Source organism: Astatotilapia calliptera, chromosome 20, assembly GCF_964374335.1.
Source record: "Astatotilapia calliptera chromosome 20, fAstCal68.1, whole genome shotgun sequence".
Taxonomy (NCBI): domain Eukaryota; kingdom Metazoa; phylum Chordata; class Actinopteri; order Cichliformes; family Cichlidae; genus Astatotilapia; species Astatotilapia calliptera.
Genome location: NC_137441.1, coordinates 12,712,040 through 12,737,682, shown reverse-complemented (window position 1 = coordinate 12,737,682; position 25,643 = coordinate 12,712,040). Strand labels below are relative to the sequence as shown.

Sequence of the window (25,643 nt, the reverse complement as noted above, 5' to 3'; positions counted from 1 at the left end):
ATCTGACCTCACCAGACTTACAGAAAGGGCATGAGAATGAGACAATGAGAAAGTCAAAAGAAAGTGAGAAAGAGAGGAAGATGTATAGCTATAACCCAGAACCTTTCAAGTCCTCTGTCGGAAACTGCTGTTATGTAAACACCTGCAGCCATTAGCTGATTCTATCTGAGGCACCGGATAGAAATGTTTATATGTTACATACTACTGAAAGGCGAGTTAAAAGCAAATAGAGTATTAGATATACAAAATGAGTAGTGGCAGGGTATGTAAGCTTTAATGCTTTAAGCAATGTTGAATTGTCATTGGAAAAAAGAGGAGTGGAACGCCTTTGAAGACAAGAACAACCACATTAAATGGGCAGGAAGGTGAGCTAAGACCCCAAGACATGCTCTACCTCCTTTCCTCCCTTTCCTCTGTTTGCAATCATAGCTTAAGCTGTCTGGCAGCCTCTCTTGCTGTGCCATTGAAGTCTAATTTTATTGTCATAAAAATCACCTGGCAGGCTGTAGCCTGAAGACCCTTTGAAACTCCTCTCTCTGTGCAGTGAGTACTCTCTAGATAAAGCAGTCATTCTCGGGCCATCTGAAGTCCCTCCGCCTGTGTCAGTGAGAGCAAAGCGCACATGAGGGTCAGGAGCGTTCTATTAAAGTGTGGTGTTTAAGAGGTGCTGGTGCCAGGGGGGCAGATGGAGGAATGAAGCAGCTGCCGAACATCTGCACCCCTCCTTTGCAGTCTGAGCCCTATGCACTGCTGCTTTTGTCACAAACTTCCTGCTCTAGCTTTGGGGATGGAAAACTAGGATATCTTCAGAAATGCAGCGTGAAATGGCAGTTGTGAGGCTGCAGTACAGCCTCTTTGACATCAAAAGATAACAGGCTTTAGAGTCTCAGAGCCACATGACCCAAGGCATTCAGAGAGTGCACCTGCGGATCAGCCAATTAACTATTGTAATGGCAGGACTGCAACTACATGTTGCGACCTCTCCTACAGTACTGAAGTACTCACTTGCAAAGTCAAATAAGAACTCAATGATTTGAAATCAGCCTTCCATATGTACACTCACCATGAACGGTCTGTTGTGGTTGTCTTAACATCAGTCGTTAGTGAATTATCACGAGCCTACAGGTACTAGGAAATGTGGAAAGCATTGACAAAATGTGGTGTATAATAAACTGAAGCGTCATAATACAAACCCAGTCCTAATCCTTTTCTTATTTGCACATGTAGCCTCAAGGCGTTCTCCTACTGGCAACAAAGCCAGGCTAGCTCTGCTCAATAAGGCAACCATAACATTCTCGCTCTCTCTCCCCCTCCCTCTCTCTCTCTCCCTCTACTCCTCTTTGCAAATAGCGCCTCCTCAAAACTTGTTCTCGTCTCTCCTAGTGAAACCTGTCTGCCTGCAGCCTTCTCTCTGCAGTTGCAGGCTGCACTACAGCTGGTAGAGCTTGACCGCAGGTTGCGCATGAGGTCCACGCGTCCAGGAAAGCAGTCAATAAAAGGACTTTGAAGTGAAGTTGATGTTTCACTCGGCAGCACGTCCCTCAACATGAGGGACCGTAACTGATTTTGGATATTAAACACAGAGTGTCTGCTGCTAAAAGTTTACTAACCATTTTTTTTAGAGTTTCAGTGATCCGAATTGGGCGCAATTACGCACTGCGAGCATTATGGCACAGATTTTGGATAAGCGTGCTCCCGTTTTGCTCTTGGTTTGGAGCTACTGCGTCCTGGCAAACACTGCCTTTACGAACTTTACGTTGGACAACGAGTTTCACTCCAGTTTCATCCACCGTCGGCTGAAGAGCCAGGAGCGCAGAGAGATGCAGCGGGAGATCCTGTCGATCTTGGGGCTGCCGCACCGGCCGCGACCCCACCTCCATGGAAAACACAATGCTGCCCCGATGTTCATGCTGGACTTATACAACGCCATGTCTACAGACGGAGACGAGGACAGATACTCCTATCCTTACAAACCCGTCTTCACCACACAGGGTCCACCGATAGCCAGCCTGCAAGACAACAACTTCTTAAACGATGCAGACATGGTCATGAGCTTTGTGAATTTAGGTAGGCACTTTATTTTCTTAAGTCTCCCATCACATTCAATTTTATATAAATCCCCTCCCAGAAAAACAAGACGGTGGAGAATAATAAACACGTCGAAATATTATCAATGTAATCGTTGCTATGCGCGTCACAATAACCCAGGTCTTTTATTTGATTATTAAAATGTAGTACTAGTATGACTGTCTTTATATATTAATTATCAAACACATAGCAAGGACTTTGAAAAAAAGCTTTTTTTAAGGACACATATCTTTGGCTTGACGATTATAAGTGTTGAGAATTTTCATATGTTAATTCGCGTCGGTGTTCTTTTTTTAACAAGGAGATTTAGCACTTTTATTATTGCACTCTGCTTACATCTTACACATTGTTTTTGGGACAAATCAGGCTTTTAGTCATAAGTGTCAAAGGTGGAAGAGCAGAATGACTGTGGTGGTATTTTATCTTCTTACAGCGCTTCACGTAAAGAAACAGCACAAGTATTTTTCTGATGGTACACCTGTGTCCACACAAAGGAGACCAGCACAATAACCACGTTTACATACTGCAGTTATCTAGCTAATACCAGGAGTGGCACATTCCAGTGTCCTTCTCTGTTAAACAGCTGTGCAACCAGCTAATGTTCAGGTGCTGTTCTGTGGATGATGGACCAGCAGCAGCTAACTTGTCAGCCATGTGTTATCTAAAGAATGAGTAAGTCAACAGCAGAATGAGTTCAAAGTGCACTGGGTCCTCCCTTAACTCTAATCTGGAGACATCCCTCACATCACAAATAATGCCAGCCAGTGATGTTAGTGTAGTCACAGTGTGGTTTAATTAGATTCAGTTGTTCACAAAGTGAATAACAATCGCACAGGACATACTTCACATCAATAAAACTGCTTTGTTGAAAGTTGTTTTCTGGCCCAATGTGCTTATCTAATCAAATATGTTTATTGACCTTTTATTGCTGCCAGCAACAGTCAGAGGTTGTAAAGTGTAAATAATCAAAACATTAGCATGTGTTATCAGATTTATGGATTGATAAAAGCATCATTATTATTCAATTTACTTAACAAATTATGTAGTCACAGCAACAGCTCCATTTAGGTTCCAGAAGAGTAGCTTTTACATATCAATCTGGTACCAGACAGACATAGAAATAAATCAAATCTGTAGCAGGCATACGGGTGGTTACGGTTTTTGTCAGCCAATAGATTTTGTTTCTTGACTTTCTGCAAGCAGTGAGACATTTACATTCAATCCTGGAAAGCTCATTGTTGGAGTGTCTTGGCAAGAGAGAGGGAGGTGACACTGGCTCCTCCACTGCACTGTGTAATTACTGTGGGAGCTGCTGCATTGTGACTATTTTTGACAGGCTGTGACACAGATGGATCTGACCACAGAGACTCAAGACACAAGTCAAGGGCCTCACAAAGTCAAGGGCCAAGACGGCACTAAGATGGCGAAAAAGGAGGGAGAAGGGAGCCTTTGGCAGAGTGATAAAGTTGGTCTGTCTATTTTGCAAACATCTTTTTAGCAAAAACTTTTTGCAAGATGGCTTACATCAACTAGGGAGAACTTTTTTTATTTCCTATGTCAACAACAACAAAGTCACACTGCCCTCTTGAAATCTTGTGGCTAATGTAATCACTAATGGCATCTGCTCAGGTTGAGTCTTCCTCACAGCACATATTTAGTGTTCCCTCAAATGACACTCATTTGGATATAAACAGCGCATTCGTGATTTAATCTGCCACGTGTTAAATCTATCAGTAGGGCCTATTGTTAGGCTGGTTCCGTACTCTCATGTGATACCATCAAATAGACATCCTGGTGGCTTTATTCAAAACAGCAGATAATATGCAATTTCGTTACCCTTTACACGAGAGGGAGGGAGGGAGGGAGGGAGGGAGGGAGAGGGAATTCACAGAGAAGAAAGTGATGGCTTTCAAATGGATTGACTATTTCCTCTCCAAATTCCTTCCTTTCCACATTTGCTCGTTGTGGTTTTTGTTTTCTTATTTAGGTTGTCTGAGAGCAAAATGAGTGTAGCTTTTATTTAAAAATTGTCCCTCAAAACTGCATGTCTCCATAGCTACTGAGCCAAGGTACATTAGTCAGACTTTGTACCCTAGGCGCTGCTTCCTGAAAGGCCCGTTTTCATGCACTGTTTGCATTTAAATTTAAGGTCAAATATGTGAAAATGGATCTGATTTTAGAATTGCCATCAAAATCAAAGATCCCTGAGCCACTAGAATTGTCCATATTATGTAGAATGTAAAATAATTGTTCTAGCTCTCGCTCTTCCTTACTGATTGCCACTCAACAGAGCTGATACACTTTGTTGTCAGCTTGTTTGAGTATATGCAGAGACCAATGCAGCCAGCTAGGGTGGGTGTGGGCTTTGGGACAGACCTCAGGCCAGGGAAGTCCTCTCTCTGAGTCACTTCAGTTTAAAAGGCCAGCTGTGTAAATGACTTACAGCATGCATTCAGAATGCATACTGCTGCATGGAGCGCAGCTCACCCAGGTCCTGGGTGTGTGCCGCATATGTACATGTAGCACACCAGAAAATTAGCACACTCACACTGCTGTCATAGCTAAGTAACAATAATGAATTTTACCTGAAATGCCCATTTTCACATTCCCAACCACAGGAAAGGGCCATGACTTGGCTGTCTGCTATTTGCATCCTGGATGACTTAAAGAGAAGCAACATCGTCACCTGTGCTGTGTGTGTGCGCGTGTGTATGTGTGTGTGTGTGTGTGTGTGTGTGTGTGTGTGAAGAGGGAGGTGAGGGCATAGTCTATTACTGCAAGATGTTTTCATGAGGTGTGTTAGTCACAGCGTTTTTCCTGTTCTCATGCAATCACGGATTAATGTATTCTTATGGGGCTGTGAGTCAATCACAGTGCTACACTAAGGCAATCATTTAGTGGAAGCTACATTTAGCAAATTCATAAGGTTATGATATGGTAGTGTCATGTTATTACTCCAAGTTAAGACCAATTTTATCCTTTGTTTTTCTAATTGCCAGCAATTCTTAAAGTTCTGGCATGTCTCACTGAAATAGGATTTTTTGTTTCACATTTAATAGGTTATGTACCGATACCCTTGAGCTCCACACTATTAACGGGCCATAATCCTTTAATGACTACTTGAAGCCACAGATGGCGCTGTTACCATTTTACAGTTGAAGTTGCGGTAAAAGTTCCTATAATCCTTTTTTGTTTCTGCCTGTAGGGCCTCCCTTTCTCTGATCACATTTTGTTTTCCTCTACCTTCTCTTGCTCTCTCATCCCGGTCCTGTGGATCTGAGACACTTCTGCGACACCTCAGGCTTCGGAGCGGCAGCGGACAGATCTGACGGCTCGCATTAGCCCAAGTGCCTGTTCGGCACCCTCACACCCCTCAGTCCTGCTTTGCGCGCTTCCGCTACTCTGCAGGGGGTATCTCACCCCGGCACCACTCTCCCTAGAGTTAACTACCACTATTTGCACCTCCTTTAGATCCCTATAGAGCTCATTAACTCTAATAACACACCTGGTACCTAAAACCAGATATGCGTAGTCAGTCAAAAGGGGCTGAACAAACAAGACTGGAACACTGCACTAAATTATACAAATTGATACCCTGTAATGATCTGTCTTTTTCTTTATTTTTCGGTTGCTCTCACTCTAACAGTGTTTTAAACACAGAACTGGGAACAAGTAAGTCATACTTTCCGTATGCTAAAAGGAGACTGGTGATGAAAAGTGGAGTGCAAGGGAAGTGTAGCTTGCTCAAGATGTTTATCCTATAAAGAGCAAAGAGAGTTTGATCTCTTGGGTACAGAGTGACTATCCACAGTAGAGCGATTACCACGTTAGGAAACATCCTGCCCACTGGCAGCTACTGATGACATCATGCCTGCGTGATGCATTTATACTGCTGTAGGGTCTGACAGCACTGACTCTCTGGGAAAGGGTCAGCAAAGTTTCATGCTATAACTTACTCACACTTAACGATCATTAACTTGCTACAGCAGGAGTGTGTGCACGGTCACGAACACATGCCTTTGAGCCTTTGCACAAGAAGAAACAGTAACCACAGGAAGAAGAGTCTTTACATTTAAGACTTGTGGTCAAACCAGACGTCTTTTGCTTGAAGGCCATGGAGAGGTTTGAGATTATACTAACAGCAGCTTTGCTGACCTCTTACTCTCACTGCAGCCATAAAACATGTTTGCCCTCTGCACCCATAAACCTTACTTCTGGGTTCTACCTCATGCTTCACTGAGGATCACAAATCTGAGATTTATACAGAATATGTGAGAACCTCGAAGAAACACTGACTGTAAAGACTTTCTTGGTATCTTGATGCATGCTCAATCATCCAGGTAAGACAATCCCAAAAAGCCGAAGCACTACAAAGTGATAAAGTCAGTCTCCAAAGAGGCCGAAGAAGTCACTTGGATGAGTGACGAAACAGTTCTCTCACTGAAAACGTTGCGACCCATTTCCGCCAGAATAAAGTTTTTGGGACTTTCTTGGTACAGTCATTCTCACTTGCTTCTGCTGGTATAGAGCCATGCAGATGTTTTTGTTTTAAAGCAATAATTTGGCTGTTCAGTGAACACGCTTTATCACTTTGTAGTGGACTGTTGGGTAAAAAGATCAATAGCTCGCTGTGAAACATGAAGCAGCAGGGCAGCTGAGACTTGCACTAATTACACCCTGTTTGTTTAATTAATGAAAACAGTGAAGTGTAAAAGCAACATTTTGCCGAGGTTTATTTGCCAATCTATTTCTTCATTGCTCCAGTAGCTTACTGTATACTGTCATCCTCTATCTGACACAACTCCTCCTTAAAACCCTAAAGCTGTCATTTTTACATTTCTGTTTTTGTATGAATAAAACAGCTGGTGAACTTCAGAGATGCTTGTAGTTTTGATGTAGCCAGGCTAGATGCTGCCCCGTGCTTTAAATCTTTGTACAAAGCTAATTTAGCTCTGCCATGGATGTAATATTGATCTTTTTATCAAAATAAAGATGAGACAGCAAACAAATCCAGTTTAAAAAAAAAGATTCCTTCAATTTGGCTTTGAAATACCCTATATTGAGATTTTTTTTTCTGTATGATGTATAATAGAGGTTAACTGAAATCTTTTTATGTTGCTCACTACATCAAATCACAGTTCATTTTTCAACTACTCATTAACTAAGGAGTGAATCTGAAGAACCTACTCGACAGTGACAGTTCTGAATATTGGAATGTGCAACTTGCATCAGCTCCCTTGTCAAAGGCAATCAGACATTATTGAAAGGTGACTGTGACTATAAAGCAGCCACATCCTAAATCTACAGCAGTCTTTGTTTTGATATAATGTGCTGGAAGACAGGGATAAACTGTAGGGATTAACTATAGGATAAAACAACTCAGAGATGTGGAATTGCAGCCATTCAGTTTCCCCCACTCACCCACTCTTCCCCTCATCCCCCTGTTTTTATGTTCTCTAATTTTGTGACCACAGGAGCCACACCCTCCTCATCCAGCCAAGCCACCCCTTATTATAGACCTCAGGAAAATTCACATACAATACTCATGTTGGCAGAAGGAGAAACTTCTTAAAATTGTCTCCTGCATCACAGTGCAGTGTCTTACGCACATGCGATGGCCACATTGACACCCTGTTTTTATCAGCTTGTTGTTCATTTGGTGGAATCACAGCCCATTCCTTCTTGAAATAAATAAAATAGCTGTGAGGAAACTCAAGGGAAACTCAGCTGCTTGCCTGAAGAAATAGAAACCTGTGACAGCCAGTTCATGTTCCATGCTTCACAGGCACAATATTTCAGCACTTATCATAAAACCACTTGCGTACATTTGTTGCTTGGCTTTTACAAGCTTTGATTTGGCTGTCGGAGCCTGGTGAGGAATCTGGTCAGTATTATGGGCTTCCGCTAACGCAATCTTCTGCTAGGAGAACTAACACACATTACACAATGCAGCTGGTGACTGGGCAGGGAAGGTGGCTCTAAAATAGTGTTTGAGTTCGCACTCCCGTCACGGCTCCAACATGAAAATTCACAAGCACAAGATGTTCACACAAGGAAAGACAATAAGGAATGAAATGTGTGGCATCTATTTGCGATCCGCCTTTATCCTCATGTTTCTTCTTTCATTTCATTCCTTCTCTCTCTTTCTCTCCCCTCTGCCCTGTCAGTGCCTCAGTGCCATGCAAAGAGCGGTGCATTTGTTTTTGCATCTACAGAGCTATTGGTCCCAGGATCTTTGACTTTGCTCTCGCCCCATCTGCCCTCTCAGCTTCACTGTTTGGTACCTGCTGTCATGGAAGTGCAGGGGAGTGCAGATGCTGTTGCGCACTGATAAGGCAAGGCCAAAGTAACGCAGACGATAGAAAAGTAGGAAAATGTGTGGAAATATTTTTTATTCAGTGGATCAGGTTTTTGCATTTCAATATGCATATTGGGGTTTTAGCCAAAAAGCAAATTATTTCAGTTACTGCAGAATTAGAGCCACATATGGACAAAAGAAATATGCAAGGAAGGAGAGTAAAATTATTAGAAACACTAAAATGAGTGCAGCATTCCTGGCAATGAAGGAGGTCCGTCTATCATTGAGGCAGAGCTAGAACGCCCGCTGCTTAGTACATCTGGGCTTTTTGACCACTCGCCACATCGTCCCACCCGCAGATTGTTTCATCATCTCTCTCAGCGAGTGCCTTAGCCTGGCCAAATGCACAGAGGTTCTGTTATGTACATCCAGATATCATTTCGGACTCCTGGGTTCAACAGGTGAATTTCTTAGATAAGACATTGGGAAAAAAACATAATCTTCCTTGATCTTGTCAGCTGTGTACTCTGTGAAGCTGTTGGAAGCTTATGAGAAAAGAGATTAATTGTCTCCATTTGTGGCATTTATTTACACACTAGACCTTGGTGCAGTACATCAAATTGTGGAGTACATTAAGAGAAATTACCTGAGAGGAAGGCCGGGCTATCTGTACTAGCTATTACATTCCTTTGCTTCTGCTCACTCCCTGTCCAGCAGAAGGCAATAAAACGTGCACTCAATAACACTAATTAGCTCCAGAAACATTCTTTCTGAGCAGGAAAGTGAGCATACGTTGCTCTCCACACTTGTACACATGAAAGTAGATAAATATGCATGTGCTTTTTCATTCACTGGGAGTGTACACAGAAGCGATTACATAAATCTAGAGGAGGAAGAAAGATGTGTTACAGTCACAGTGTCAAGGACAGGCTGCATGCAAAGAGGAAAGACTGGCCTTCAACGCATACTTTGTAGGCCAGACTTTATTCTGGCCCACATGTGAGAAGCCTCCTCAAACACAGCTGGGGAAGAAGCTGTAATAAAGAAAGACAGCGACAAACAAATTCAGCAACTCAAGAATAGATGAAAGGTGGAAATCTCTCTGCTTCTCTCTGCTGTGTTTAATAGAAAAGCATGGAGAAATTAAGGGAAGAGGAAGGGAATGCTATGTTTTGCATTCAGAGAAAGTGTGTGGATGTGTGTGAAAGAGAGATGGGGAGTAGAAAAACATACAAAAGAACTTGAGAAAGTGTTGAAATGTTTTATGTCTGGGAGCACAGGAGGCCTAAACCTCTGGAGATGAGGGGCAGAGTATGAGTTTGGAGACTAAATACCACGCAGCACCTCTGGGACCATAAAACAACAAGTTAATTAATACTAGGAGGCCAGTGGTGATAATCAATACTGTTGATTCAGGAGAATAGGCAGGGAAATTTGGTATCATATGGCCCTGTGTGTAGGACATACTAAAAACTGGGCCAGACGTGATGGTGGAGGTTTAGTTCAGGGGACTTGTTGGACGCCGAAAAGATAAAGTTTCTCTGCACAGCTGCTTTGGCCTGCAGACAGCGGGAAACATCTGTATTAGCCTCAGCACCACGGGCAGCCCACTGTGAAGAGGAATGCAAGGAGCAATAGAGAGAAGGGCGGGGAGGGAATGAATGTGACATATGAGTGTGTATTTAAAAAAGAAATATTGGAGTTCTTCACTTGCTATTACCTGACTTGGCTACTAGCTATAAAACTAGAGCTGCGTGCCTCTGGTGTGACTATAGCGTGACACAACTGCTTCTGAGCGCACAAGTGTGTGACACAGTGTTGTCTGCAAGCCAGAGCCTCTTATATGTCTAAACTAATTCACCAGTTAGTCATTCCTTCCCTTCTCTGGTCTCCATTATCTTGCTCTTAACACACAATATGTGGAGAAGGAACTGTGGCAGCTCCTATGGGAACAGACAGAGGGGCATGAATGGTGCAGGGCCCGGTGGTCCCATATCAAGTCATCGAGGCAACACAGAGGAATATGTACATGGAAGTGCAGGTCTGTGTGGTACTTCTCCATCTCCACAATGAGAGAAAAATTTGTTCGTTTAGTTCTTTTCACATCTGTTTAGTGAGATGTATCACATCTGGTGCTGATTAGCAGCACTAGAACACTTAAAAATTAATATAATTTTTCATTGGCTTGGTATTTATTCACTTTGTAGATGTTTTTGCTACAGCCTCCCTTGTGACTTAGAATAAGAGCTGATTACCATTACTGCTGCTGCTTACATGTCCCGTGATCTATCAGGTTTAGTTCCCACAAAAGCAAGAGAAGAACCCAGCTAATCATATATAAGCATAAAGAATAGGACACAAGTACAGAGAAGGAAGGACAACATACACTCTAGACCTGTGTATTACTGTTCATCTCCATAATATGATAATAACAAGAGAGGTCTGAGAGTACATATTTGCACCCAGGCTGAAAATTCCCTCCACATCATGCATGAGATCAGTCCCCGGATCCAGAGATGTATCTGGATCCAGATTAGTTTATAATACTTTCTTGAGAACAAAAACAAGACAGTATTTCCCACATTTTCTTCAGTTTCATATGTACTATTTGTTGAAATATGATGCAACATGTCCTGTTTTGCAAAGAACAAAACAAACAAACAAAAAAGGATCTGAATGAAATTCAATCATTGCTAAATCTTTGGCAAAAAAAATTCCAGGCAAATTTATTTATTATATTTGAGTAATCCTACTAACAATCAGACAAGGCTAAACTCTTTATTTGTGTTGAAAAGTAACTTTTGTGTATTAATCTTTGACTTATTAATGGACATATGTGGGTTACCCATTTTTAATGGTCAATAAATACTCCTAGTAAGCCAGTTAATATTACTTCCTAATTCAGTTGCATGAGTGCCAGGTTGACATCAGTAGCTCTCACTATTCAGACTTAAAGCAAGCCAAAGATTTACTCTTGTCCTGCCTCTTGCACAAGACTTTTCCCCCCTGCTTAGAGTTCTTAGTCAGCGTCCTCTTTGGTCTTCTTCAAGCTGTCACAAAGCTCATATTTGGTGGTTTGTGACATAGTGCCTTTGAGCAGTAAGCAGCATGCTTCTTGTGGAAAAATTGTGTCCAATCAGGCAAAGTTATGTAATGCATTTGAGGCCAGAGTGGAAATGAAAAGGGGAGTCACTCTCTTTGACATGTGTTAATGTGGCAGTTACTCATTTTGAAATTGTTATTTTATGGTTAAAAAAGTTATTGAAGTGTAAATCAACAGTGGTCGTGTCTGTTTTTGCTGTTATTAAATATGTAGGTTTTAAATGTGAGTGGGCTTTTTTAAATCCCTTTTTTCTAATGGATAAAAGTCCTTGAGCCCTATGATTTCACAGAGCAGTAATTTACTCAAATGTTAGTCTAACACAAGTAAATTAGTGAGTAAGTGCACTTTCTGGGGACTATTTCAGTTTGATTTATTTATGCAACCAGAAAGGTGTATGTGACATTAAAGCCGTGACTTTATACAAAGTGCTGAAATAACATATTGTCCTTTTCTTGTGAGCTGGTGGTGGTGGTGGTGGTAGGGGGGCATGTAAATCTATCTCAAAAAGTGTTATAGGAGTCTATGTCTATACACACAATATCTGTTTTAACACAAAGACATGTTGGATTTTTTTTGTTTTTTTTGATAATTCAAAAAATGTGTTCAGAATGATCCTTTTTTACATTTGATTCTTCTCTCGAGAAAGAATTGCGGTTTTGGCTTAGCACGGGCTAAGATGCTAATACAGTGTTCATGAAAAACCTTCTGGCTGCCAGGTGCATGGTAAACTGAGAGGATGGAGGACTCACTGTCCCTCTGATATCTGTGATGTGTGCTGCTGTGCACGTGTGTGGCCTGCTCTTGTTTCTTGTTAAATGATATGGGATAACCATGCATCATCAGCGTTTTTAGAAAAAGCAATCAGACGTCTTAAGACCAAATGATAAAAGCAGCTCGCTGTGTAAGAGTAAGTGCTTGTGTGTGTGTGTTTGCCTCTTTGCATTTGTGTGTTGTTGCGTCTCTAATTATGGATTACAAAAACCCATAATGATTGTGTTACCGTGCTGTGACGCACAAGACTGTTCACTTCACAGGCAATACTTTGTGATAGTTGTGCGTGTGCAATGGACTATTTTTCTGTTTGTGTGTGTGTGTGTGTGTGTCCGTGTTAAGGACTCCGACTGATTTGGACGTTGAAAACTCTGAATGAAGGGTTCACATGGCATCAGAGGGTGTGTTCGCCATGTTTGTGGTGTGTGTTTTTGCGACACAGGTGGGGTGAAGGCTACTCACTTCCTCCCAGAGGAAGTCATAAATGCACTCACTTGGCTTTAACTGTGCCTTGTCCCCTCATCTGACGACTGCTTCCTTTGGAGAGAATTAAAAGAGAGAAAACGGAAGAATTATAGCAGAGGCCTTAGCTGCACTCTGTACGCTACGTTATATTTTTTTACACAAATTACACAAATACCAGCACTGAAGAGTGGACATTTGATGTGAGAGGAAAATATTTAGTGTGGGAGTTTTACAGCAGCAGCATCCAACTGCTCTCATAAGCAAAGATAAAGAGCTTTTACAGTAAAGGGGCGGGGTGGCTGCACAGGGGGGGCTCAAGAACAGGTCTGGCTTTCTCCCCAGAGGGACTGCACCTGCACTGGGCTACAGAAGGAGGGAGAGTTCCCTGGGACAGTAGAAGAATAGGCAGGCTCTAAAATTGTGTGAGAAGGTTCCAGGGTAAATTAGTAACAAGAAGTAATTGTTTCCTGGAATAATAACATTAAAGTGGTAGTCCTTACTTGTTGCATTCCTCATAATATTGCGGGCATGTCCTGTTGTGTGGGGATGTGTCCTAGAAGGTCCTGGAAGATGATACATGATAGTGATGTAGGAATATGAAAGAGAATATATATTTCTTTTTCACACTTCTTTAGAGTTACATAGGAGTCTTTGAACCTCAAATGATCAGAAATGTTAAATTCTTTTACAGCATATGCCTGCAACAAAGGCCCCAAACAGACAGACTTTGCTTTAAGTGGTCAGATGCCAAAAGTGAGCCATCACTATGCTGTTATCCAGTGTGCAGTAGAGTCTGAGCTTGAGGTGACCTGCAGGTGGAGAGGTATAAGCAAGCTTGTATGCATGCATGTATTGTCAAAACACAGTATAATGTTGTAATGTTTGACTTCAGGGTGGGAGCTCAATGAAGGCTCTGATGAGAAGAGATAATAAACAAGTGGCACTGCCTAGATCCACTGGTGTTGAATTGATAAAAGCATGTGGTGAAATCCACAAAACCTTGAATTTAAAAAGCTGTACAGCTTTTGAAACCAGTTCAGTGTGTGCCCATAGATGGAGGACAATGGGAGCCTAAAGCTGCGCCTCACTGAAGAGTAATTAGATCCTTTCTTATACCGAATCATCTCACAGTGCTGCCATTGTACGTTGTCCTTCAGCAACAGGGTTTAATAAAGATAGAAATGAAAGGGGATGTAGGAAAGAGATCCTTGTACTTGTATTATCTATATCGACAGTGTTGGGAAGGTTATTTTTAAAATGTGTTCCACTACAGATTACAGAATACATGCCCCCAAATGTATTTTATAACGTATTCCGTTACGTTACTCAATGAGAGTAACGTATTCTGAATACTTTGGATTACTTAATATATTGTCATGCTTTTTACAGCTACATGAATGTACTATTGCTGTGTGATTTATTGAGGGTTACTCGCCATACCAATACCAACTGGATGTTTAAATCTTAATATAAAATGAGTAACAGTAGGGTGGACATTAGGTAAGGCTGCACTTTTTTGCAGCAATCTCGTATAGAAAACTATTCCGCGTGTATATAAAACAGGTCCGGGGCTCCGAACCGAGGTAAACGGACCTCTGACCAATACGTCGGGTTCCGTGTTGGGCTCGTAGCCAAAAACTAGCTTTACTTTGTTGTGTGGGTTAACTTTGCTAGCAAGAGACAGAGAGAGGTGTTGAAAGGCTGCAGTGGTTATTATTATTATATTTACATGCTTCTAGAGAGAGCATAGCCTAACATATGAAACAGGAAAAGACCGCCGTGTAATCCCTTTATTTCAACAACGTAACTGTATTCTGAATATCACCTTTTTAAACGGTAACTGTAACGGAATACAGTTACTCATATTTTGTATTTTAAATACGTAACGTCGGTACATGTACTCCGTTACGCCCCAACACTATCTATCTATCTATCTATCTATCTATCTATCTATCTATCTATCTATCTATCTATCTATCTATCTATCTATCTATCTATCTATCTATCTATCTATCTATCTATCTATCTATCTATCTATCTATCTATCTATCTATCTATCTATCTATCTACATACTTGTGTATGTTACTTGTGACTTGTATAAGATTTTGGGCACCTTTCTGCTTTGTTGGCTGGAATAGATGCCTAAAATTCTTGTGAGAAACTTACAGTTTTTCTCAGTCGCTTTGGTGCGTTTCTCAGAACACCATTAACATTTGCACAGCAGTTAGTGCATTTCCCAAAACAATTAGTGCAAACTACAAAACCTAGTGGATAGCCTGCAAAAGCACGTCACATGCACAGAATTGATTATCCATACCTCAAAAGCAAGTATCCATGTCAATGAAACTGTCAGTGCCATCAAAATGAAAAGTCTTGACACCATCTTTATGAACAAGATAGTCAAATGGCATTGTCATGTTTCCACTATGACAGTTTATAATTTCAGTGTTTCCCATTGCAAAAACAATTGGTGACACCTGAAAATGCTGACAACAGCACTATGGCCTACCTGTACAGCCATCTGAAATGTGCAGTAAAGTCACTGTAGATGTTATGGGAGTCTTGGGAGTAACTAAGACACTGAATACGTACGTTTCACATTTCCATTGTGTAGAAGTGTTTGTAATCCTACAGAATTGTGCAAAAGAAAAATATGCTACAGTCACTTGTTCACTGTAGAATACATGTAAACATAAAATCACCCATTTGGTAGAGCCTCCTCATGAGTGACAGCTGTAATTCACCTGAGATCAATTGTTCAATTTCGGAGACATTTCCAAGAACAATGATACAGAAAGGTATAGGATTTGCTTGACAGATGGCCAATATTTGGCATGTGATAACTAGTTCAACAATTTTGTGTGTGATGACTTAAGCAATGGATGTATGACTATTAGTTTTATTGGGAATGCCTATTCAGCATCCATAGGTATGATTACTTTTGACTGACATGACATAAGCAAATGGAAATGTCAGAAAGCAGCAGGGAAATGTATGGAAGCAACTGATTCATGTCCAAAATCATTTGCAGTTTGTTCAGAGAGAGGAGAAATTGCTACTATGATGTGCACAAATGACTGAGTGTTGTGGAGGTTGAACTAATAGTTATGAGAATTTCAATTCTGATCTGAGAAACGCACCAAAGCGACTGAGAAAAACTGTAATCCTAACCCTATATTTGAACTTTTGTTAACTATAGGTGACTGACCAAGGGGATACCTGTGTTCTACAAATCAATTTCTCCAAATGTAATGAAGTAATGTACTTAAAGGGGGTCTGTTGAAGCCTATAACAACACATATGAGCTGTTGGAAATTTATCTAACACATAAGTCATCAGAAGAAAGTGTCATTTCACCCACAATCCCACTTTATATCTCGACAGATGAGGACAAATCCTATAACTATGGCGATCCACTGACATTTCCTGTCACCCTCCTCTTTCATTTAAATTAAACACAAGCAAAAAAAAAGCTTTTTTTAAAAAAAAAGTTTCAATATCACTTGAGCCTGACTCAATAATGTATATTTATTATTTTCTTTGATTTCTTTTTGTACATTTGAGTGCATATTTTATATTTGTGTGTATATGCATACATACTTATATGGGTGGGGAACCTGTCTATCAGCTAATAAAGACAAAAGTGGCGGGTGCCTCAGGAGATGATGAGATAAGAAAGGCACTGACCCCTGGGATTTCCTGCTGGGACATGAGATGAGCAAGGTCAGGGAGGTACAGGAGGGGTTGGAAAGCTGGGATGTGAGGATGAGAGAGAACAAGGGGTGGGGAAGGGGTACACCGAACATCAAGCTCCAACTCATGAGAACCAGATGAAGGGCAGACTGGATGACTCTCTGGGGCTATGAAGGGAAGAGAGGGGGAAGAAAGAGGCTCATAAAGCTGTCAGAGTCCGCCCGCATCTCTCTATCACGGCTCAGTGTGTGCCAGATGCATTGCTTTTAGTGCTAGTTCTCATGAATGTTTCAATCATAAGCCAACATGTGTATTGAATAGCTATAGATGTGTTTAATTTGGGGCTGACCCCGAGTCTGACAAGCTATGTCATCTCCTCGCTAATAACTGAGGATGATGGATGGTTTAGGAAAAATGAATTGTAGAAAGTCTGAGCGTAAAAGACATTTGTTGTCTTCCTACTTTGCAAGCATATGTTTTGTTTCCCTGGAAGATGCAACTCAATACCACACGAAAAGCTTTTAAGTTTCATAAAAAAAGTCACATTAGCTCTTTGTGTCTGCCTGTAAAAATTTTGTATCACTGCTAAAGGGGAGAATGCAACATAACTCATGTGAATGGGAAACATTCTTTGAATACATACAGCCTCTTTAAAGATACATTTTTCATATTTTTTTTATGTTTATGTTTTGCAGTGGAGCACGATAAAGAATTCCTACCGGTGCGGCGGCATCATCGAGAGTTCAAATTCGATCTATCACGAATCCCTGAGGGTGAGGCAGTCACTGCTGCCGAATTCCGTATATATAAAGACTTCATCCATGAACGGTATGATAATGAGACCTTCCGTATCAGCATCTACCAGGTGTTGGAGGAACACTCAGACAGGTGAGCATTGGTTTGTGGCTATGTGTTTCAAAAGATTAGTTGGATGCTGAAAAGACAGTTTCAGGGGCTGGACCACACCTCACTTACTAACCTGCCAGTTGTACATTTATAAGCGTCTTCTCCCTACATGCTAGTATATTCTTGTTTCCTTGCCTCACCTTTTCTTTTCTTTTTATTAGTTCTCACCTCCTAGTCCATACAAGGGTTACCTACCCAGGCTTTACCGCTATTCTCTGTCATTGCCTCATCATAACTGGGGTGGGGTCCTTGCCAGTGGAAAAAAAACAACATGGCATCATGATATGTTAATATTTAGTTCAAATCGCTCATCTTCCCAAGAACAGACTTTTAGTCTGACGTTATTTATCAGTAAGAAATGCTTCCTTTTGTTGTAATGTATGTTTCCTGTAGCAAACACTTTGACTGATCTGGGAAAAAAATACAAATAGCAAGAACTATCGCCCTGTCTTATACAAATGTCCCAGTAAGTAACAGCTTAACAGAGGGGTAGGCCCAGAACCTGAAAACAAATTCAATAAATTCAAGGAAGTCTAGTCATCAATCATTTTATGTCATAGATCTATGCTTTTTCTATTGAGACATGGAAAAACTACCTAAAATTTATAAATGAATTAAAGTTTTAACAACTTATCTTGAAGGCTTTGATACACCTACCAGTAGTTATACATGTAACCCTGGAATGGCCCATATCCAGCTATCTTCAGCCCCTCCTAAAGGTTTCTATTATCCAAAGGGAACAACACCGTCATTTATCCCTTTGCCAAAGACAGGCCCAGGTACATGAATGAACCAGAGCTCTGTGACACATTATCTTCCCAGTCAGAAAATAGGTCGGGATACATGAATGGCCACATGAAGAACAAGGGATTTAGTCTCCAATGGTGAAAGGGCAGAAAGGGTCAGAGTTTACTGCTGAACAATAGGACCGACTTGGATATGCACTGTTTCTCTTTTCACACATTCTTGTCCTCTCTCACAGCTGTACTTTTTGCTCCCTTTCTCTCTTTGGCTTTTTGGCTCTCCCACAAAATTCCAGCCAGTGATGGACCGTGTGTAGTGTATGAAAGGACCCGTCGTTTATAAAGCCATTATTGTCAATTAAGAAAATGAAGTGTTCCCCTGGGCCTCACCAGCTGGAGCCCTCCCCGCCTCCCTTGCCTTACTGTCTGTCTTGCTTCATCTCTCTCTTTGGTTGACTCTGTCACACTCCCTCTCTCCCCTCAACAGCTCTGCTTTGGTCACTTAGCTGCACACGCTGCCACCTTGTCTCTACCTTTAAAAAAAAAAATAGTGCAAGTCAATATCTAATTTTAAGTGAGTTTTCTTGTCCCTTTCAGGGAGTCAGACCTATTTCTGCTGGACTCGAGAGTGATCTGGGCAGCGGAGGAGGGCTGGTTGGTGTTTGATGTAACAGCCACCAGTAACCACTGGGTCCTGAACCCTGGCAGAAATCTGGGTCTACAGCTGGCTCTGGACAGCACAAATGGTCAGGGCAATGAATGTCACAGAAATACACAGAGTGTGATCAAAATGTTTAGTGACTTGGCCCATAAAGAGCAAAAACCTGTCCAGCTTTAAATTTGGCAGCTTTTTCCTTGTGCGCTTGCACTGCTTCCAGTGCTCCTGCTACATTTGGCTCATTCCCCGGAAGTCCTGTTCTGTTCACTGCGAAACTCAAAATTGCGCAAAGAGCTAATATTGAACTTTTGTGTCATACTCACCCAGTCATTACTGGTAAGGAGACTTCAGTGCCTGGCTATGACTGAGAAACTACACAGCGGTCGAAGAGTTTTTTCAAGACGTTCACAGGATGTCATGAATTCGTTTTCCTGAGTCAGAATCTCAACTCAGAGTTTTACTGTAAAGTCCTGAGGTGACTGAGGAAGAACAAAAAACTGCCAATAGTATGAACTGTGGCATGAATCATTATCAGTCACCATAAAATGGAGTGAAAAAGCTGAGTTCAGAAAGAATAGTGTATCTGTTTTAATTTTCTAGAAAGAAAACGAGTTCAAGGGTCACTGATTTAACACAAAGAAAGAGATTCAGTTCAGTGGAAGCCATCAGTCCTGATACGTGCTTGTTCTGACATGTATCAGGACCACTTTAAGTGGTCCACGGGTGTGCCCATAAAAAAACAAATGGGCAGGAAAAAATATTTTGATTGTAACTATATTTACTGTCTGATGGGTATGTGCCAGGTAACTGAGCTAGTGTACTTGTGTAATGTGATTTCCACAGAAATTAATAGCTGTCACTCACAAATTGCTACAGAAAAGGACATGAACAAAGGTACAGAGGCTAGCCAATAAAAAATATATAAAAAATACTAGACTCTGTATATGCAAACTGTAAGATTTGCAAGGGTAAGATGGGTAAGTTTTCATTTATTTGGTCATTAACGCAAATGTCTACTTAGCCAACCACATGGCAGCAACTCAGTGCATTTAGGCATGCATCAGAATTTCCATGGGTCAATGGAAATTCAAATCAAGTATCAGAAGGGAGAAGTAAGGTGATTTAAGTAAGACTTTGAAAATGGCACGTCATTTGTGCCAGACACGCTGGTGTGAGTGTTTCAGAAACCTTTGAGCTACTGGAATTTTCCGCACAACCACCTCTACAGTTTACAGAGAATGAGAAAATACCTTTTTTATGTCAGATGTCAGAGGTAACAGTAAATAACAGCTCAATACAACCAAAGTATGCAGAAGAACAGCTCTGAACACATAAACACATCAAAATTTGAAGCAGATGAACTACTACAGCAGAAGAGGGTGCACCTTAAAATGTCTTCAGAATACAGGTTTCTAATGCAAAAGAGTTTCAGCTATATTTAAGGGTAAATGTTACAAAATAACAAGCTTGCGTGAATAAACAGCATGAATCACAGTACTGTGCAGATGATTAAGGTAAGATGTTGAACACAAATGAAGGTCGGCATTGTATTGCAACAGACAAAGGCCTCCATCATCGCTGTAAAGGTTACAGTCAGATGATTTCTTCCTTGTGCGTGGAAAGATAAATCAAACCCTGCTTCTCATCATTCATCACCACTATCATCCGCCATACCCTCAGCATCATTAGCAGACATGCGGAAAATACAGTGTGCCAACCAAAGGATAACATCTCAGCAGGAGTTTGTCATCGAGAGCCTTAAATGTTTGTCAGCGAAAAACTTTATCAACAAACAGTCAGCAGGGAGTGTTTGAGAATATCATCCATCAAAGGATGGCAGGATGTTACATGTTAGGCGAGGAAAACAGACACTATGTAGCCTTCGAGGCGTGCAGTGGGTGTGCTGGTGAGGCCATATCTATGAGTGTGTGTTTGTGTGTTGGATCAGGTATGAAGGGGTTATGGATGAGCGTGTACAGACAGGTTCCTGCGACTTCTCGTCGCCAGCAGCGACCAGAAGCCTTGATTTACCACTGAACAGTGATCAGACACACATTCTTCCATGCGGGAACCAGATAGACACTACTGCAGTGCTTGTACACCCGCAAGCACAAACACACCCACGCAAACACAAGAAGGGAGGCTTTGATGTTCAGCGCTGCGTTTGTTCTTGCTATTTCAGAGGTGGAGAAGGGAGAGGAATTCAGAGAAGAAAGTCACATGTGTAAAACCAAATGCAGCGAAAGTGGTTTCAGTAAGAGCAGTTTATATGCAAAATAAAAACTTAAAAACAGCCACACTAAGCAGGGACATATTTATTTAAATTCAGGAGCTCAGCTTTTCTCATTTGCACACTGATCTGTCTGAACACCTGTTCCACTGTCCTCTCTGTCACCCCCTACAGGAGAGAGTATCAGTCCTCGTACGGCAGGCCTGGTTGGTCGCAGTGGGCCTCAGAATAAACAGCCCTTCATGGTGGCCTTCTTCAAAGCCACTGAGGTGCACCTGCGAAGCATCCGCTCAGCTACAGGAGGGGGCAAACAGCGTAACCCCAACCGCTCGAAAGGGGCAAAAAGCCAAGAGGCGCTTAGAGTGGCCAATGTTGCAGGTAAACACAAAATGTGTTTGTGTTTTATAAACATTCAGCTATGATTTACTCTGGCGTGTTGGGATAACCCCCGGATCCATTTGTCTTTTGTATCCTTAGTGAAGAATTCATGGAATGGGAAATAAATAACTGGTACTCTACAGTTTCATAATAAAAGGGCCAACTCATGCAGCATGCTTATTGAGGCGCTAACACACACACAAGCACGTGCATGTACCGAAATGCAAAAGTACATCCCTTTAATGGATGTGATTCCTGCGATGAATATTCAAGGCCTTTGTTTTGAAGGTGTGAGAGGGCTGTGTTTATGTGAAGCACTGAAACATTAGACTGTAATGCCTGAGCTTCAAATATGCCTCTGCTGTCTTTGTTTATTTACACAAGCATTACAGAGTACTTGGGGCCAAGTTCCCTGCATGGAGGTAAGGCAGCACGGGCTTTTATGGAAGAACACATCTGCAGCTTGCTGTGGGGCAACCCGGGCCACGACACATGGGCTAAATGGGCCTGTTTAGAACTCTGAATAGCAGTGGTCTTTAACTAGATGATGAGAACCAGTCGCTCATCATCATTTCCAATGTGAACCGCTTTCAGGAACTAATGCACCGCAGAGCCCCAGAGGTCACCAGGAGAAGCGAGAGATAGCATTTGATCGAAAACAGACTATTCTTTTCAACACATGGACCGAGTAAAAAGGAAAAAAAAAAAAACACATGTTGAAATAAGCGGGAGAAAGGGGAGAGAGAATAAATAAAGTCAAGAGTTGTGAAAATGTGGCTCGGCTACTCTGCGTGCACATCTGCTTCATCCAGTAGAAACTCAAAGCCCGACACAGTGACCTCTGTGCAGCATAGCCCATTCATTTAAGTCAATTAACCAAACTGCTGCTCTAGATGGAGGTGGTTTCTTTTAGTCGTTGTACAAGTGTTGATGTTTTGCATGAGAACATGGTGGCATGTTTAGGTCTGCTCTTTATCATTGCTGCCTAATTGGGGTCTGACGACAGCAAATAGTTACTCGTCTAGCTGAGAAGGATAAAAGCACTTGTGCTGAAGTATAAACTCTCTATTTTTCTTCCTGTTCTATAGAAAACAGCAGTACTGATCAGAAGCAGGCATGCAAGAAGCATGAGCTCTACGTCAGTTTCAGAGACTTGGGGTGGCAGGTACGGAAACCATTCCTCTTTCTTCGGTCGCCAGAATTGCTTGGCCCAACAGAAACCTAAACCAGACACTGCTGTTTGCTGCTCCTATCCCAGAATCTTGATCAGTGACACAATAAAAGCCCAGAAATACCTTTGTTAGATGAAGTTACTGCTTTATTTGTGTTCTCCCAACACATAGTACAAGATATGGCATAATTAGGCCATATGAAGACAATACTGAAGGGTAACAGAAAACACATTAAACTCCTGTATGCCTTTTATAGAAACAAAGGGTGAAAATATCCAACATATCGAAACAGTATAGCCAAACAAACCTGAATTTCTCCTCCACTCTCAGGACTGGATCATTGCTCCAGAAGGATATGCAGCATACTATTGCGAGGGAGAGTGTGCCTTCCCGTTGAACTCCTACATGAACGCCACAAACCATGCCATTGTGCAAACACTTGTGAGTAACCATAGAACGAGGGGAAAAAATGCAGCAGTCATGTTAAGAGTCTAATCATCTCATCAAATGTCAAGACAATGTAGCCACTGTTGGAACAACTGTGTTTAATTATCCAAAAAGGGCATCATTTTCAGCAGTATCCACGCAAATACCTTTTTTTTTCTTCTTCTTCACAACTTCTTTTCCTCCTCCTCTTCCCAGGTTCATTTCATTAACCCAGAGACAGTTCCTAAACCCTGCTGTGCCCCCACGCAGCTCAATGCCATCTCTGTGCTCTACTTCGACGACAGCTCGAACGTCATTCTCAAGAAATACCGCAACATGGTGGTCAGAGCTTGTGGCTGCCACTAGACCATCACCATCCTCGCATGGACACATGCGTACGCACACACTCTTGGGAAAAAAAGGGCTTCCCCCTTGCTGTAATTTAAACATGTTGAGAGTTGGTTACAAAATATACTATGTGCTTTTTTTTTTTTTTTTGAAGACTCTCTGTCATTCTCAGATGAACAGATAAACACACACACTCATGTTTGTGCTTTCTACTGTGTATACGATACATTTAAAACAGTGATTGTAATGTATATTCATTCACACCCAACAATCTTTTGTTTATTTCAGTAATTATTCTAATTATTGTAGTTTATACTTTTACTGAGCGAGGGAGGATGAATCTATATTTTTCTTCTATGTACAATACCATGTAAATATTTTGTTTTTTCAAAAACAAAGCAAGTGTATTTATTTTCTGTCACTTGGATTTGTGTTTTTTTTTCTTCCTTTATGTAAAGCTGCCTACTTCCTTTGTCAGTATGAGTGCACACAAACTCTGAAGAAATGAAAAGAAAACTACTTTTGGCATTAGCATTGAGTTCAAATACGGCACACGGCGCTCTGCCTCAGAAGCATGACACATTTATTTTGTAACAACAATCAGCTGAGCTGTCAGAGAGATGGGGGGAGGAAGAGAGTGGGATCTTTGTATGAAGCATCTTGTTCTGTGTGCTCGACATTTTCAGGTTTATATTTTTCTGCTGTAATACAATCTGTCATATTTAAAAGGTCTATTTATTGAGAGCCGGCTAAGTAACCATGTGCTCCAATGTCTCGACTATGTTTCACTGCTGAACTGGTACAACAATAAAGAGGAGAAAAGCAACAAAGCCACTTTGAGATTTATTGTTTAATCTGGACGGAGAGCAGAACTGTGTCCAAGTCTGAGGAGGACACACGCTGGTATTGAACTGTCTTACACGTTCCTGCACAAATATTTGCTCGGATTGTAGCCTCACCCTTCACCTGCTGACCTGAGATTTGTAAGAAGTTTTTTCCACATTCAAAAGCAAACTAAGAATTTCTCAGGCTTAGTTACTACGTGTGTGTGGGTTTGCATGCCTGTGTCTGTGGTTTACGTATATGAGGTGGATGTGGGTTGTTTTCTGTCGGCGAGTGTGCGTCGATGCTCCCACATGCATTCAAGTACAAAGCACACTGGGTTTACGTGTAAATATTTTGCAGTGGTTGCTGACAGCGGATTTGGGGAAAATGCAGAACGCTTGTGCGCATCGGTGTCAAGCACGCTGCACCGACTTTTACATTTAAACGATGCGATCCGTGACACGAGCTTTTGTTTTCAGATTTCAGATTCAGATTCAGATTCATTAGGACAGCTGTTCATTTAACTACACAGCAGTTTCTGTTTCCAAAGCATTGGAGCTCTTACAGTATAATGAGAACTTTTACTGAAAGGGCTGATGAAAACAAATAAAGAGTTACGTTATGTGCAATTCCCTGCACACCTGAATGAGTGGAGGAAAATTGTTAAAAACAGCTGAGTGGAACTTCTGCACACTTGGTTAAGTGCTGGGTACTTTAAAGAAGTGTAAGGTGATTGTTATAACCCCAGTAGTAATCTGGCTGGATAACTGTATTATGGGATGGTTGAGGTAGCTTTTGTGTGTTCACATAACTACCTGCTGAAGGCTGGACAGTCTGGAAATTTCAGCTTATAATTCCGATATTTCATCTGTGAGAAATATTCTGTAAAATTGTGAATTTGTGTTGACAAGTAAAAATTCTAAAATTCATAAAGTATGTATAACTACAAATACTAACTTGCTGTGCTGGATTGGCTTCCTCTTGGTGCAATTATCATCAAGGGTCAGTTCCTGCAGAGATGGTCAGAATGAGACAGACTTCTGGCTGTTTTCCTGTCAGACACATACCAGTAAGGAGAGTGTTAGGAGCCATATTATCAGCACAAGTTTGATTAAGATTTACTACATGTTTTTAAAAGCTGCATGCCCTCATATATTGCCAATTGATATCATGTTAATGTCTCCATTTGTCTTGGTGTTACCCCTTTGATGTGGAAATCTGAACAAACACTTAGGTACATCTTGCTAGTTCTCGGTTGGACCCGATTTGACTTTCAGAGTAAGGTCCTGGAAACATTCCGCAGAGATTTTAGTCCATACTGGCATGAAAGCATCTCATATTTGATGCAGATTTAATGTGAATCTCCTGTTCCAGCCTATGCCCAAGGTACTCTATTGACTGGGATCCAGTGGCTGTGGAGGGCTTTTTTTCCAGAGTATCTGTGATCGCATTTTCATGTTTACTAAACCAGTTTGACATAACTGGAGCTTCGTAACTGGAGGCATAATGTGTTCAGCTGGAAGCAGCCATAGGGGTTC

The 25,643-nt window shown here is 41.5% G+C and overlaps 1 protein-coding gene across 1 annotated transcript; it reads left to right on the top strand.

The window, feature by feature from the left end:
• The first annotated feature begins 1,359 nt into the window (after positions 1–1,359).
• Positions 1,360–24,110, top strand: bmp7b (bone morphogenetic protein 7b). Its single transcript, XM_080294448.1, has 7 exons — positions 1,360–2,067; positions 17,115–17,307; positions 18,666–18,814; positions 21,131–21,334; positions 22,423–22,499; positions 22,837–22,947; positions 23,149–24,110. The coding sequence occupies exons 1-7, from the start codon at positions 1,668–1,670 to the stop codon at positions 23,296–23,298; spliced, it is 1,284 nt and encodes a 427-aa protein (XP_080150574.1). The 5' UTR covers positions 1,360–1,667; the 3' UTR covers positions 23,299–24,110.
• The last annotated feature ends 1,533 nt before the right edge of the window (positions 24,111–25,643 follow it).

Excerpts from the sequence above, each read along its gene's own strand:
- bmp7b (XM_080294448.1), top strand. The coding sequence starts at position 1,668 with ATGGCACAGATTTTGGATAAGCGTGCTCCCGTTTTGCTCTTGGTTTGG. Across the intron at positions 21,335-22,422 it reads TAGAGTGGCCAATGTTGCAG|AAAACAGCAGTACTGATCAG; the intron begins GTAAACACAAAA and ends CCTGTTCTATAG. Across the intron at positions 22,500-22,836 it reads TCAGAGACTTGGGGTGGCAG|GACTGGATCATTGCTCCAGA; the intron begins GTACGGAAACCA and ends CTCCACTCTCAG.